This window comes from Pelobates fuscus, chromosome 8 (genome assembly GCF_036172605.1).
Source record: "Pelobates fuscus isolate aPelFus1 chromosome 8, aPelFus1.pri, whole genome shotgun sequence".
NCBI lineage: Eukaryota > Metazoa > Chordata > Amphibia > Anura > Pelobatidae > Pelobates > Pelobates fuscus.
In genome coordinates, this window is record NC_086324.1 from 7109658 (window position 1) to 7125194 (window position 15537).

The 15537-nt window shown below is 45.6% G+C and overlaps 1 protein-coding gene across 2 annotated transcripts in view; it reads left to right on the top strand.

The window, feature by feature from the left end:
* The first annotated feature begins 1836 nt into the window (after positions 1 to 1836).
* The window catches only part of HSPBAP1 (HSPB1 associated protein 1), a 68418-nt gene continuing 54717 nt past the window's right edge, over positions 1837 to 15537 (top strand). The window contains exon 1 of one of the 2 annotated variants that reach the window (XM_063429190.1): positions 1837 to 1880. In XM_063429190.1, the coding sequence (XP_063285260.1) occupies positions 1856 to 1880 (25 nt within the window). In that variant the 5' untranslated portion in view covers positions 1837 to 1855. The remainder of the gene's footprint in view (positions 1881 to 15537) is intronic. The other variant, XM_063429191.1, reaches the window with a different exon arrangement.

Genomic DNA, 15537 nt, shown 5'->3' on the forward strand with positions numbered 1-15537 from the left:
CACTGTGACCCCAACTCACACTCACTGTAACTAACTCACACTCACTGTAACTAACTCACACTCACTGTAACTAACTCACACTCACTGTAACTAACTCACACTCACTGTAACTAACTCACACTCACTGTAACTAACTCACACTCACTGTGACCCCAGCTCGCACTCACTGTGACCCCAACTCACACTCACTGTGACCCCAACTCACACTCACTGTGACCCCAACTCACACTCACTGTAACTAACTCACACTCACTGTAACTAACTCACACTCACTGTAACTAACTCACACTCACTGTAACTAACTCACACTCACTGTAACTAACTCACACTCACTGTGACCCCAGCTCGCACTCACTGTGACCCCAACTCTCACTCACTGTGACCCCAACTCGCACTCACTGTGACCCCAACTCGCACTCACTGTGACCCCAACTCGCACTCACTGTGAAACTAACTCACACTCACTGTGAAACTAACTCACACTCACTGTGAAACTAACTCACACTCACTGTAACACTAATTCACACTCACTGTGACACTATTGGGGTGTTTGATATACTGCATGATACACCCCAGTATTTCATAACTCATTCAAACCTCCTAATATTGGGTGGTTTGTGGAATATTTCATGGAATATTGGAGTAAAATTATGGAATATTGTGGTGTTTCATGGAATTCAGTGATTTATGAAATATTGGGGTTTAGTTATTTAATATTGGGATGGGTTATGTAATAACAGGGTGTTGTGTGGAATATTGTAGTGTTTCATGTAATATTGGGATGGGCTTCATAATATTGGGGTGTTTCATGGAATATTGGGGTTGGGTTATGTAAAATTGAGGTTGGATTATGGAATATTGGGGTGGGTTATATAATATTGGGGTGTTTCATGGAATATTGGGGTTGGGTTATTTAAAATTGAGGTTGGATTATGGAATATTGGGGTTGGGTTATGTAATAGTGGAGTGTTTCTCCCATTACCCCTATAATCCCCATTATTCTCTATAATCCTCCCATTACCCTCTAGAAGCTTCCATTATTCCCTATAATCCCCCCCATTATTCCCTATAATCCCCCCCATTATTCCCTATAGCCCCCTCCATTATTCCCTATAATCCCCCCATTATTCCCTATAATCCCCCCATTATTCCCTATAATCCCCCCATTATTCCCTATAATCCCCCCATTATTCCCTATAGCCCCCCATTATTCCCTATAATCCCCCCATTATTCCCTATAATCCCCCCATTATTCCCTATAATCCACCATTATTCCCTATAGCCCCCTCCATTATTCCCTATAATCCCCCCATTATTCCCTATAGCCCCCTCCATTATTCCCTATAGCCCCCCATTATTCCCTATAATCCCCCCATTATTCCCTATAGCCCCCCATTATTCCCTATAATCCCCCCATTATTCCCTATAATCCCCCCATTATTCCCTATAATCCCCCCATTATTCCCTATAATCCCCCCATTATTCCCTATAGCCCCCCATTATTCCCTATAATCCCCCCATTATTCCCTATAGCCCCCCATTATTCCCTATAATCCCCCCACTATTCCCTATAATTCCCTATAATCCCCCCATTATTCCCTATAGCCCCCCCATTATTCCCTATAATCCCCCATTATTCCCTATAATCCCCCATTATTCCCTATAGCCCCCCATTATTCCCTATAGCCCCCCCCATTATTCCCTATAGCCCCCCATTATTCCCTATAGCCCCCCCCCCATTATTCCTTATAGCCCCCTGTAGTTGTTAATTGTGAGGGGCGGGGCTATATGTCAGACCCCGCCCGATGTGGTGACGCACAATCTACGCGACGCAGAGCTGAGTAAAGGCTGCAGCATGGAGCCAGAATCAAAGGGAGCAGGTACTGGGCAGGGGGGAGAGCAGCAGGTACAGGGCAGGGGGGAGAGCAGCAGGTACAGGGCAGGGGGAGAGCGCAGCAGGTACAGGGCAGGGGGGGGGGGAGCGCAGCAGGTACAGGGCAGGGGGGGGGGAGAGCAGCAGGTACAGGGCAGGGGGGGAGGGCAGCAGGTGCAGGGGGAGAGAGCAGCAGGTACGAGAGCAGGGGGGGGAGAGCAGCAGGTACAGGACAGGGGGAGAGCAGCAGGTACAGGGCAGGGGGGAGGAGCAGGTACAGGGCAGGGGGGAGAGCAGCAGGTACAGGGCAGGGGGGAGAGCAGCAGGTACAGGGCAGGGGGGAGGAGCAGGTACAGGGCAGGGGGGAGGAGCAGGTACAGGGCAGGGGGGAGGAGCAGGTACAGGGCAGGGGGGAGGAGCAGGTACAGGGCAGGGGGGAGGAGCAGGTACAGGGCAAGGGGGAAGAACAGGTACAGGGCAAAGGGGAAGAACAGGTACAGGGCAAGGGGGAAGAACAGGTACAGGGCAGGGGAGAGAGCAGCAGGTACAGGGCAGGGGGGGAGGAGAGCAGCAGGTACAGGGCAGGGGGGAGGAGAGCAGCAGGTACAGAGGGGGGGAGAGCAGCAGGTACAGAGGGGGGGGGGAGAGCAGCAGGTACAGAGGGGGGGGGAGAGCAGCAGGTACAGAGGGGGGGGGGAGAGCAGCAGGTACAGAGGGGGGGGAGAGCAGCAGGTACAGAGGGGGGGGAGAGCAGCAGGTACAGAGGGGGGGGAGAGCAGCAGGTACAGAGGGGGGGGAGAGCAGCAGGTACAGAGGGGGGGGAGAGCAGCAGGTACAGAGGAGGGGGGGGGGGAGAGCAGCAGGTAGAGGGGGGGGGAGCAGCAGGTACAGAGGGGGGGGGAGAGCAGCAGGTACAGAGGGGGGGGAGAGCAGCAGGTACAGAGGGGGGGGGAGAGCAGCAGGTACAGAGGGGGAGGGAGAGCAGCAGGTACAGAGGGGGAGGGAGAGCAGCAGGTACAGAGGGGGAGGGAGAGCAGCAGGTACAGAGGGGGGGAGGGAGAGCAGCAGGTACAGAGGGGGGGAGGGAGAGCAGCAGGTACAGAGGGGGGGAGGGAGAGCAGCAGGTACAGAGGGGGGGGGGAGAGCAGCAGGTACAGAGGGGGGGAGGGAGAGCAGCAGGTACAGAGGGGGGGGGGAGAGCAGCAGGTACAGAGGGGGGGGGAGCAGCAGGTACAGGGCAGGAGTCTGCGGGGAGGAGTAGGTACAGGGCAGGGGGGAGCAGATAAAGGGCAGGGGGCTGTAGAGGAGGAGCAACTGTCTTATGTGCAAAGTCCATGCTGTTAAAAGGCGCAGCGTTTGTCGTTTCTCTGGCAGACTGACGTCTTCTCATACATCTTGCAAGATGGTCTATGCAGGGTCCTACCACAGAGACACTGGGTCCTGGTGGATGAATGTAAACACCACCCAAGCCAAACCCTGTCAGACTTAGGGCTCAATTTAATTCTTGCTTACAAATCATTACATGAATCTGCTCTACCTATATATCCTCACTGATACAGTATGTCCATCCGAGGCCCTACGCTCTGCTGGAGATCTGCGTATGTATTTACGTACACTCACCTCTGTCTCCCACTTTTAAGACTTCTCTAGGGCTGCACCATTCCTATAGAACTCCTTTCCCTGCTGAGTTAGACTCTAACCTAGTCCCAGGTCCGTCAAAAGATCATTTAAAACTCACTTCTTCAGGAAAGCATATCAATGAAACTGTTGGCTTCCCCTTCCTGCACCTTGGTAACCCACCCTGCTTCCTCTCCTGCAACTGTATCATCCAAAAAACTAACCCTTCAATGTAAACTATGCTAGAAACCGACTTTACCCTCCATTAAAAAAAACACCCTACCCTTACCCATTGTCACTTTACCCCACTCCCTCTAGAGCAGGGATGCCCAAAAGGTAGATCTCCACGTGTTTTAAAACTACAGCTTCCATGATGCTTTGTCATTCTAAAGACATGCAAAGCATCATGGAAGTTGTAGTTCTACAAAATCTGGGTATCTACCTTTTGGGCACCCCTGCTCTAGAATGTGAGCTCATTAAACAGGGCCCTCAACACCTTCTGTTCCAGTCTGTCCAGCTCATCTTGTTACAAATACCTGTGTTAGTCCATGCGTTGTACAAAGTTGTTTTGTGTTTCAAATAAAATGCTTGTCTTTTTGTATTATTATTGATAAAGCACCAACAAATTATGTAGCGCTGTACAATAGGTGGACTAACAAACAAACATTTGCACCAGACGAGTTGGACAAACCGGAACAGAGGGGGGTTGAGGGCCTGACCAAATGCATTTACACAGTATCATCCTGAGGAGGCGAGATGAGAAGTATCAAATCATATATCACTTCAAATTATATACTAAACTAAACCGGGTAATTTGTATTGAAATGTGTTGGGCTGCTATATATGTCATTTTTCTTGAGGTTAACCATTTTATGATGTAGGAAGACAGGGCTTGGTTCTCTGTTACTGAGGCAGGAAAATGGTCCCCGCTATTTTTACCAAATTAATTATAATCTTTTGCTTGGATTAAGTGACTTTGGCTCACTGATTTTCTTAATCATATTCCCGGAGGGGGATATTCTACATATAATTATATTTGGCATCATTAAGAAAGATTTGTAAATGATATTTGTTTGCTATCGAAGCTTCGGGGCTTGTGTTAAATACTGTAGCCTAATTGCAACCTGATACTTTATCTGTCATGAAAATATTTCATCTTCTGGGGTTGTGCAGGTCGCTCCACAAAGTATTACGGTTGCCCAGATGTTAAACACTCCAGAGTGCTAACAAAAAATTCTTACAAAATCACTGTTCCATAGATATAGCCCAATATATAGCCGGGCAGGTTGTTATTTATTTATTTAAAGCTAACTGCAGAGTTAAAGTCCCCCCCCCCCTTGGATCCAGGTCCCCCACACAGCTTGGGGGGGGGTACTCGGATCCTCCTTCAAGGCATCGGTGGAGCAGACATCCTCAGTGCCCAGCACTTCGGGGGCTTTAACCCCTTAAGGACCAAACTTCTGGAATAAAAGGGAATCATGACATGTCACACGTGTCATGTGTCCTTAAGGGGTGATGACAGAACATGTGACCTCCCGGCGTTTCACTTCAGACGTACTGGTGAAAGTGTTTGGCAGCATCGTGGATGCGCGTTACTATCAATAAAGACCTTATTTATATACTGTTTTGGATTAAAATTACTTTTTGTATCAGGACAAGTAGATTGGGCAAACGCTTTAGTCCCTGGACAAGTAGTTTTTTATTTTTTTTTTATTTTCCATACCCCTGATATGAACCGCAGCCTTTGCAAGTCATCCCTATTTTACCTGCTAAAGACTATCCCTGTGCATGCGCTCTACAGTGTTCAGGAATTACTAGTCTGATCTGACGTCTGAATAGGAATGCAGGAGGAGGCATGCGCACTAAAGTAAAGATCAGGGGAGCTAATGGACGCAGGAAGCAAGCCTTCCTGGATGTTAGACAGCCTGGAGGTGTTTCATTATTAATTATAATTACTTATAGAAATGGGTATTTTTAGAAAGTGCCTTTTAAATGCGATTCTCCTCACCCGTAAAGCAAGCTGAGGAGCTTTTAAAGGTGGAGTGGTCCTTTAACCCCTTAAGGACCAAGCTTCTGGAGTAAAAGGGAATCATTACATGTCACACATGTCATGTGTCCTTAAGGGGTTAAATGCATTTGGGGTACGCATGTAATGATTGAACACCGCACACATGTGAATTAAGCTGACTGATTTCCCCTCTCTGCAGATCAGATGCAGGTGAAATGGTTCTTTCAAAGCACTAAATCTCTCTATATAGACCCTTTCCACAATGTTCCTGTCACCGTGTATAAATAAAGTTGTAAAGTCACCTCTTCAGTGACAGGCGCAATTTAAGTGCAAGACGTTTGACAAGTTAATAGGGGGAAATCAGCAACCAGTGTGTCACTGAATCACGGTCTGTTAAAACACCTGCAAGGTTACAAATAAATAGTATAAACCAAGGGTTTGGATTTGCTTGAATAGACTAACGTGATAACATCAGGTTATCGTTGGCGTTTATTTTGAGATTACTTTAATTCCTCTTTTTAGTGCGGCCATTTTCCCCACAGTGTTTGGGTCAGGTGCTTTTTTAATCCTATATAAACGTGTGTTGTACTGGTTGTTTTGCTTCCAGCCTCCCATAGATCCACCTTTTGTAATTAATGCTGATTCTCTAGCAAGGTGCTTGGCATAAATAGTTTGAGGAGCTAATTCAGAATATTACTCTCTTCCCTCTAACAAGAGCTAAATGTCCGCATTAATAATCTGCAGACTGCGCCGTGACCTTGAATCGTAAAGCAGGGGTTTTCTTTCTCACAGATTTCCATTTAGCAAAGAGCCTCCATAGATTTATGTAAACACCAGTACATTTTTAAACAAAGACATACCCGTCCAGTGTCTTTAGCGGGATTTATGCGGTATAATTGAAATGTTCCAATGGGTGTTGTTCTGGTAAACCCAACCAGAGCTTTGCGTGATAATCAGCAAAGCAGAACATATTGATTTCAGTTATGTACAACCATTTAATATCTGTAGTTTTTTATTCAAGTATTGCAAATTAATACACAAGCCAGCACATGCTTATTTATCGGTCTGAAACCTTTGTAGACTGTATTAGATGATGATCTGTGTTGGCGCTTATTGAAATCACTGATTCCGTAAACAATGGGTTATGTAGATCTGATTCATGTATTAATATCGTGATATTCACTACATGTTGTTGGTCATATCAAAGGGACACTATAGTCACCAGAACTGCTACAGCTTAATGTAGTTTTCTGGTGAGTATAGTCAGTCCCTCCAGCCTTTTTAATGTAAACACTGCCTTTTCAGAGAAAAGGCAGTGTTTACATTTCTGCCTAGCAACACCTTTAACCCCTTAAGGACACAACTTCTGGAATAAAAGGGAATCGTGACGGAATATATCCGTCATGTGTCCTTAAGGGGTTCAGCGCAGTTACTCAGTTGGCCACTAGAGGTGCTTCCTAGGTCAGTGCTGCACAGTGTGACTGATATTCAGCGTCTCCACTTACTGCATGGAGGCACTGAACGTTCCTCATAGAGATGCATTGATTCAATGTATCTCTGCCGGGAGATGCTGATTGTCACCACGCGGTGTTTAGCCTCTCAATGTTTTCCTATGGGAAAGCATTAGATTGGCTGAGATCATCAGGTGAGTCTAACCCCTTTTAAATGCTGGCAAGGGGGGCTGGCCATTTATACAGCAATTTCAAAACTCTAGTGTCAGGAATACCGGTACATGTTTGTATTCCTGACGCTGTAGTGTTCTTGTGGCATACTGTAAAGAGCCTAACAGTTAATAAAGTGGCTCATGTCTAGATTAGGAGATCATGATCTTTCATCTTCATTTCTTTGTAGATATTGGGTGACATGTGCCATCTGATGTCATGTAATCCTTTAAACACATTTATTGTCTGTATATGCTAAACAAACTAACAATGCTAACATTAAAGTACAAATAAAAAAACACACAGTGCACCAGCACGTACTTCTTGTATCTGTGTCCCTTTATTCAAGTGACAAAAGTGTACAGCACCGGGCCGAGTGGTCGTGCCTTCCCCCCCCAGTCTTTGTCAATCTATGTTAGAGGGAGTGCAGTGGTTTAGTTGATTATTCAAATAGCCTGTACAACTAGGGTAATCAGCAAGTAACTCTTCTCAGGCTACAGGAACTACAGGTTCCATAATGCTTAGCAGTCCTCTTGGGATGTGCACCCCCGAACTCTGTTCTGGGCTATCTAATGTCAATTCTGTGCAAACAATACGTCTGTTGTCTGCAAGCTGGCAAAACACGTTCTCAGGGTCGGATCGCTGCCTGCATGGAGACGGTTAATTCTCCCCTCCTTCCAGCCCTCAATGCGCTCTTCTACCTCCCTTACAATTATTCGGGTTTTGGTTTTTAATCCCTTCCTCCCCCTCCAACTCAGAGTGCGCCTGCTTTCTGAACCAGGAGATTGAGATTCTCTGAGAAGCAGGTGATTGGACCTCTAAAGGGATGCGGCATGACATTGATGCTTCTCTAGGGATGCACCGTTCCTGTGCCGCTTCCTTCCCTGTTCCATTAGACGCTCACCCACTCTCTACTTCTTCTTCTTCAAAATAAAAATCATTAAAAACTCACGTTTTCAGAAAAACATATCAATTAAACTGTTAATGGCTCCAAAAAACCCTCACTAAGTCTTCATTGAATCTCTTCTACCAATATACTTCCCTTACCCTTTTGTCACTTTACCCCTACCCCTCTAGCCTGTAAGCTCATTGAGCAGGGCCCTCAAGCCCTCTGTTTCTATGCGTCAAACTTGTCTGGTTACAATTACATGTCTGTTAGTCCACCCATTGTAAAACGGAATTTGTTGGCGCTATATAAATATAATAATAATAATCGGGTGTGGAGACGACAGAGGATTCAAGATAAGATTACCTTGCCTGAAAAGGACAGTGGACATGGTTAATTTCCCAATGTGGCATTTAAAAGTTAAAAACTTAGTGAAAAGGGTTACAGAAACCCCTCAAGTAAACATTGAGCCATGTGCATTATAAGAACAATGCGCATTTGGGGGTGCATTGTGAAGACCAGTAAATCCGATCTTTACGTTGTTTGAGTAGTTCTGTATTGTGTGTATGGATCTGAAGAAATTTCGATCTATATCTTTGTTTTCCCTCTTACATTATCTTCAGTAAGGATATGACAATAGGTCTATTATTGCTACACATTTGCATTGAGTGTGTAAGCCGCACAGCCTTATATTGTTAGAAAAATATCTGACACAACGTGAGGGAGCAAGTTCATCAAATAACCACTAAACAATCAATATTGCCCGGGGCAGCGGAGTTCCAGCACACAGTAACCGCCATAAGAGACCTGTATCACAGACAGGGTGTAGTCTCTCTGCATAGCCCTCATATAATCTGTTCTAGAACACTGAGACTAAGACTGGAATACAAAAGATAAAAAAGCTAATCTGTGCATAAACCGCAGGGGAAAAAAAGTATTAAGAATTATTTCTCCCCATGTGTTATATAAGAATGGACGTGGTCCTTGTACTTATTTTAATTGCTTCGTTTTGAGAAAACGTCTAAACTATTGGTTCTTAATAAAGAGTTGTCTGTTAATCGGGAGCTATATTGGATTCAGATCGTAGATGGCTATGTCCAGGGAGCCGTGATCCCTCAGCATCTCATTATCTGGGCTAACACAGCGAATCCTTTACAAATCAGATGGAATACTTAGAAATATATTAAACCATTTAAGAGCTGGGGGCTAGCAGGGGGTTGTACCAGCCTATCAATCTGGTCTTTAAAGATCTTGATCCAAAATCAAATGTCCCGCTCAGCTGGCATAACATCCTCCGTTACCAGACTGTTATGGCAGTATGGTCCTAAAGGGTTAATAACGAACCTTTATAAGCTTGTGTCCAGTTCACAGTTCCTATATAACCGCACTCTGAAATCCAGGGGGATTGGATCACGTCCATACGGACATGTCACTGGGTTCTACTAATAGATGGATAGAAGGAGTCTCATCGATATATTGTACAGCAGCATTACCGCTGGCCGTCCTCTTAAGGGCCTGATTAATGTCTTCTCAGCTGGTCTCAAGACAAAGAGCCAGAGAGCATTGGAACATAAAATCAAAAGAGTCTAAGAAGTAGGAAAGAAGCGAGAGAGACAGAACAGTAACCTCTGCTGCTAATTAGCAGGATCTCCTCTACCTAACGGGTATCTTTCACACAGTCTAAGTCAATGAAGTAGACTCTGAGCCAAATATCAGTTGTTGCTCAGTTGGGAGATCTTTAGACAGATGGCCTCTATGCTCCGGGACCTAAACCGGTATGAGTCATCCTTTCATCCACCCAGGGACCTCTCTATAGTTTAGTTTCTTTAGCAGTTTGTTTCCCAAGACTGGGACTGGTTTAGAATGAAGCAGTGATTTTTATATATATATATATATATATTTTTTTTTTTTTCTCTCTAAAAGAGTAACATAAAAATGAATGTTTGGCTTTTTGCACAATCAATATTTGCTGCATTAAAGAGTTTCAATGTCCATTTGCCCTTACATTAAGATAGCTGTTTTGGTTAATTCCCCCCTCCAGTGTTAACTGCTGTGTAACCGGAGTATTCTACAGACAGTAGTGTTTTGCGGTTGCATAGATATTGTGCTAAGTTGTATTTTGTGGGTTTTTATCATTAAGTTAACTGGGGGACCAAGGCAGCCCGTGTATAAATTGTCTTGGTGGTGGCAGCGTTCAAATAGTAATATTAGTATATATAATAGTAATATAAGTGTGGGTGGTGTTAAGGGGGATTTTTATCATTATTTCTGGTCAAGTGAAGACAAATAGTGAACTTTAACCCTTTTACCACCACAACTAAGTCACACAAATTCTTGGAGTAGGGTGCGTTTGTGACACCCCCCTCCTCCAATGTGAGTATTCTATAGACAGCAGTTAGTCTTTTTAACTGCTTGGATCAGTGGCAGCAGCCTCATACGCACTGCTTAGAGGAGAGAGAAAACATTGGTATCTTCTATTACGGTTATAGCTGTTACATTTTTACAAAGTAACATATTATTATATACTGCAACATATCAAACATTATAGCCAATCTATGAACAGTGATTTTTATGTATTTTTGTATTTGGGTAGTGGAGTGTCCCTTTAAGGGTTTAGCAAATTACATCATAGTTGTGGCTGTCAGGTTATGGTGTAAGGAGGTCCCCTATCTCCCCGCACACAGTGTATTATATCTGCAGCTATAAGGTTATGGTGTAAGGAGGTCCCCTGTCTCCTCGCACACAGTGTATTATAACTGCAGCTATAAGGTTATGGTGTAAGGAGGTCCCCTGTCTCCCGGCACACAGTGTATTATAACTGCAGCTATAAGGTTATGGTGTAAGGAGGTCCCCTGTCTCCCCGCACACAGTGTATTATAACTGCAGCTATAAGGTTATGGTGTAAGGAGGTCCCCTGTCTCCCGGCACACAGTGTATTATAACTGCAGCTATAAGGTTATGGTGTAAGGAGGTCCCCTGTCTCTCCGCACACAGTGTATTATAACTGCAGCTATAAGGTTATGGTGTAAGGAGGTCCCCTGTCTCCCCGCACACAGTGTATTATAACTGCAGCTATAAGGTTATGGTGTAAGGAGGTCCCATGTCTCCCCGCACACAGTGTATTATAACTGCAGCTATAAGGTTATGGTGTAAGGAGGTCCCCTGTCTCCCCGCACACACAGTGTATTATAACTGCAGCTATAAGGTTATGGTGTAAGGAGGTCCCCTGTCTCCCTGTACACAGTGTATTATAACTGCAGCTATAAGGTTATGGTGTAAGGAGGTCCCCTGTCTCCCTGTACACAGTGTATTATAACTGCAGCTATAAGGTTATGGTGTAAGGAGGTCCCCTGTCTCCCCGCACACAGTGTATTATAACTGCAGCTATAAGGTTATGGTGTAAGGAGGTCCCCTGTCTCCCAGCACACAGTGTATTATAACTGCAGCTATAAGGTTATGGTGTAAGGAGGTCCCATGTCTCCCCGCACACAGTGTATTATAACTGCAGCTATAAGGTTATGGTGTAAGGAGGTCCCCTGTCACCCCGCACACACAGTGTATTATAACTGCAGCTATAAGGTTATGGTGTAAGGAGGTCCCCTGTCTCCCTGTACACAGTGTATTATAACTGCAGCTATAAGGTTATGGTGTAAGGAGGTCCCCTGTCTCCCTGTACACAGTGTATTATAACTGCAGCTATAAGGTTATGGTGTAAGGAGGTCCCCTGTCTCCCCGCACACAGTGTATTATAACTGCAGCTATAAGGTTATGGTGTAAGGAGGTCCCCTGTCTCCCAGCACACAGTGTATTATAACTGCAGCTATAAGGTTATGGTGTAAGGAGGTCCCTGTCTCCCCGCACACAGAGTATTATAACTGCAGCTATAAGGTTATGGTGTAAGGAGGTTCCCTGTCTCCCCGCACACAGTGTATTATAACTGCAGCCATAAGGTTATGGTATAAGGAGGTCCCCTGTCTCCTCTCACACCGTGTATTATAACTGTAGCTATAAGGTTATGGTGTAAGGAGGTCCCATCTCTCCCCCCACACAGTGTATTATAACTGCAGCTATAAGGTTACAGTGTAAGGAGGCCCCATGTCTCCCCGCACACAGTGTATTATAACTGCAGCTATAAGGTTATGGTGTAAGGAGGTCCCCTGTCTCCCCGCACACAGTGTATTATAACTGCAGCTATAAGGTTATGGTGTAAGGAGGTCCCCTGTCTCCCTGTACACAGTGTATTATAACTGCAGCTATAAGGTTATGGTGTAAGGAGGTCCCCTGTCTCCCAGCACACAGTGTATTATAACTGCAGCTATACGGTTATGGTGTAAGGAGTTCCCCTGTCTCCCCGCACACAGTGTATTATAACTGCAGCTATAAGGTTATGGTGTAAGGAGGTCCCCTGTCTCCCTGTACACAGTGTATTATAACTGCAGCTATAAGGTTATGGTGTACGGAGGTCCCCTGTCTCCCCGCACACAGTGTATTATAACTGCAGCTATAAGGTTATGGTGTAAGGAGGTCCCCTGTCTCCCCGCACACAGTGTATTATAACTGCAGCTATAAGGTTATGGTGTAAGGAGGTCCCCTGTCTCCATACACAGTGTATTATAACTGCAGCTATAAGGTTATGGTGTAAGGAGGTCCCCTGTCTCCCCGCACACAGTGTATTATAACTGCAGCTATAAGGTTATGGTGTAAGGAGATCCCCTGTCTCCCCGCACACAGTGAATTATAACTGCAGCTATAAGGTTATGGTGTAAGGAGGTCCCCTGTCTCTCCGCACACAGTGTATTATAACTGTAGCTATAAGGTTATGGTGTAAGGAGGTCCCCTGTCTCCCCGCACACAGTGTATTATAACTGCAGCTATAAGGTTATGGTGTAAGGAGGTCCCCTGTCTCCCCACACACAGTGTATTATAACTGTAGCTATAAGGTTATGGTGTAAGGAGATCCCCTGTCTCCCCACACACGGTGTATTATAACTGCAGCTATAAGGTTATGGTGTAAGGAGGTCCCCTGTCTCTCCGCACACAGTGTATTATAACTGCAGCTATAAGGTTATGGTGTAAGGAGGTCTCCTGTCTCCATACACAGTGTATTATAACTGCAGCTATAAGGTTATGGTGTAAGAAGGTCCCCTGTCTCCCCGCACACAGTGTATTATAACTGCAGCTATAAGGTTATGGTGTAAGGAGGTCCCCTGTCTCCCTGCACACAGTGTATTATAACTGCAGCTATAAGGTTATGGTGTAAGGAGGTCCCGTGTCTCCCCGCACACAGTGTATTATAACTGCAGCTATAAGGTTATGGTGTTAGGAGGTCCCCTGTCTCCCCGCACACAGTGTATTATAACTGTAGCTATAAGGTTATGGTGTAAGGAGGTCCCCTGTCTCCCCATACACAGTGTATTAAAACTGCAGCTATAAGGTTATGGTGTAAGGAGGTCCCCTGTCTCCATACACAGTGTATTATAACTGCAGTTATAAGGTTATGGTATAAGGAGGTCCCCTGTCTCCCTGCACACAGTGTATTATAACTGTAGCTATAAGGTTATGGTGTAAGGAGGTCCCCTGTCTCCCCGCACACAGTGTATTATAACTGCAGCTATAAGGTTATGGTGTAAGGAGGTCCCCTGTCTCCCCGCACACAGTGTATTATATCTGCAGCTATAAGGTTATGGTGTAAGGAGGTCCCCTGTCTCCCCGCACACAGTGTATTATAACTGCAGCTATAAGGTTATGGTGTAAGGAGGTCCCCTGTCTCCCCGCACACAGTGTATTATAACTGCAGCTATAAGGTTATGGTGTAAGGAGGCCCCCTGTCTCCCCGCACACAGTGTATTATAACTGCAGCTATAAGGTTATGGTGTTAGGAGGTCCCCTGTCTCCCCGCACACAGTGTATTATAACTTCAGCTATAAGGTTATGGTGTAAGGAGGTCCCCTGTCTCCCCGCACACAGTGTATTATAACTGCAGCTATAAGGTTATGGTGTAAGGAGGTCCCCTGTCTCCATCACAGTGTATTATAACTGCAGCCATAAGGTTATGGTGTAAGGAGGTCCCCTGTCTCCATACACAGTGTATTATAACTGCAGCTATAAGGTTATGGTGTAAGGAGGTCCCCTGTCTCCCTGCACACAGTGTATTATAACTGCAGCTATAAGGTTATGGTGTACGGAGGTCCCCTGTCTCCCAGCACACAGTGTATTATAACTGCAGCTATAAGGTTATGGTGTAAGGAGGTCCCCTGTCTCCCTGCACACAGTGTATTATAACTGCAGCTATAAGGTTATGGTGTACGGAGGTCCCCTGTCTCCCCGCACACGGTGTATTATAACTGCAGCTATAAGGTTATGGTGTAAGGAGGTCCCCTGTCTCCCCCCACACAGTGCATTATAACTGTAGCTATAAGGTTATGGTGTAAGGAGGTCCCCTGTCTCCCTGCACACAGTGTATTATAACTGTAGCTATAAGGTTATGGTGTAAGGAGGTCCCCTGTCTCCCAGCACACAGTGTATTATAACTGCAGCTATAAGGTTATGGTGTAAGGAGGTCCCCTGTCTCCCCGCACACAGTGTATTATAACTGTAGCTATAAGGTTATGGTGTAAGGAGGTCCCCTGTCTCCCCGCACACAGTGTATTATATCTGCAGCTATAAGGTTATAGTGTAAGGAGGTCCCCTGTCTCCTCGCACACAGTGTATTATAACTGCAGCTATAAGGTTATGGTGTAAGGAGGTCCCCTGTCTCCCTGCACACAGTATATTATAACTGCAGCTATAAGGTTATGGTGTAAGGAGGTCCCCTGTCTCCCCGCACACAGTGTATTATAACTGCAGCTATAAGGTTATGGTGTAAGGAGGCCCCCTGTCTCCCCGCACACAGTGTATTATAACTGCAGCTATAAGGTTATGGTGTAAGGAGGTCCCCTGTCTCCCTGCACACAGTGTATTATAGCTGCAGCTATAAGGTTATGGTGTAAGGAGGTCCCCTGTCTCCTCTCACACCGTGTATTATAACTGCAGCTATAAGGCTATGGTGTAAGGAGGTCCCCTGTCTCCCCGCACACAGTGTATTATTACTGCAGCTATAAGGTTATGGTGTAAGGAGGTCCCCTGTCTCCATACACAGTGTATTATAATTGCAGCTATAAGGTTATGGTGTAAGGAGGTCCCCTGTCTCCCCGCACACAGTGTATTATAACTGCAGCTATAAGGTTATGGTGTAAGGAGGTCCCCTGTCTCCCCGCACACAGTGTATTATAACTGCAGCTATAAGGTTATGGTGTAAGGAGGTCCCCTGTCTCCCTGCACACAGTGTATTATAACTGCAGCTATAAGGTTATGGTGTAAGGAGGTCCCCTGTCTCCCCGCACACACAGTGTATTATAACTGCAGCTATAAGGTTATGTCTCCCTGCACACAGTGTATTATAACTGCAACTATAAGGTTATGGTGTAAAGAGGTCCCCTGTCTCCCTGCACAC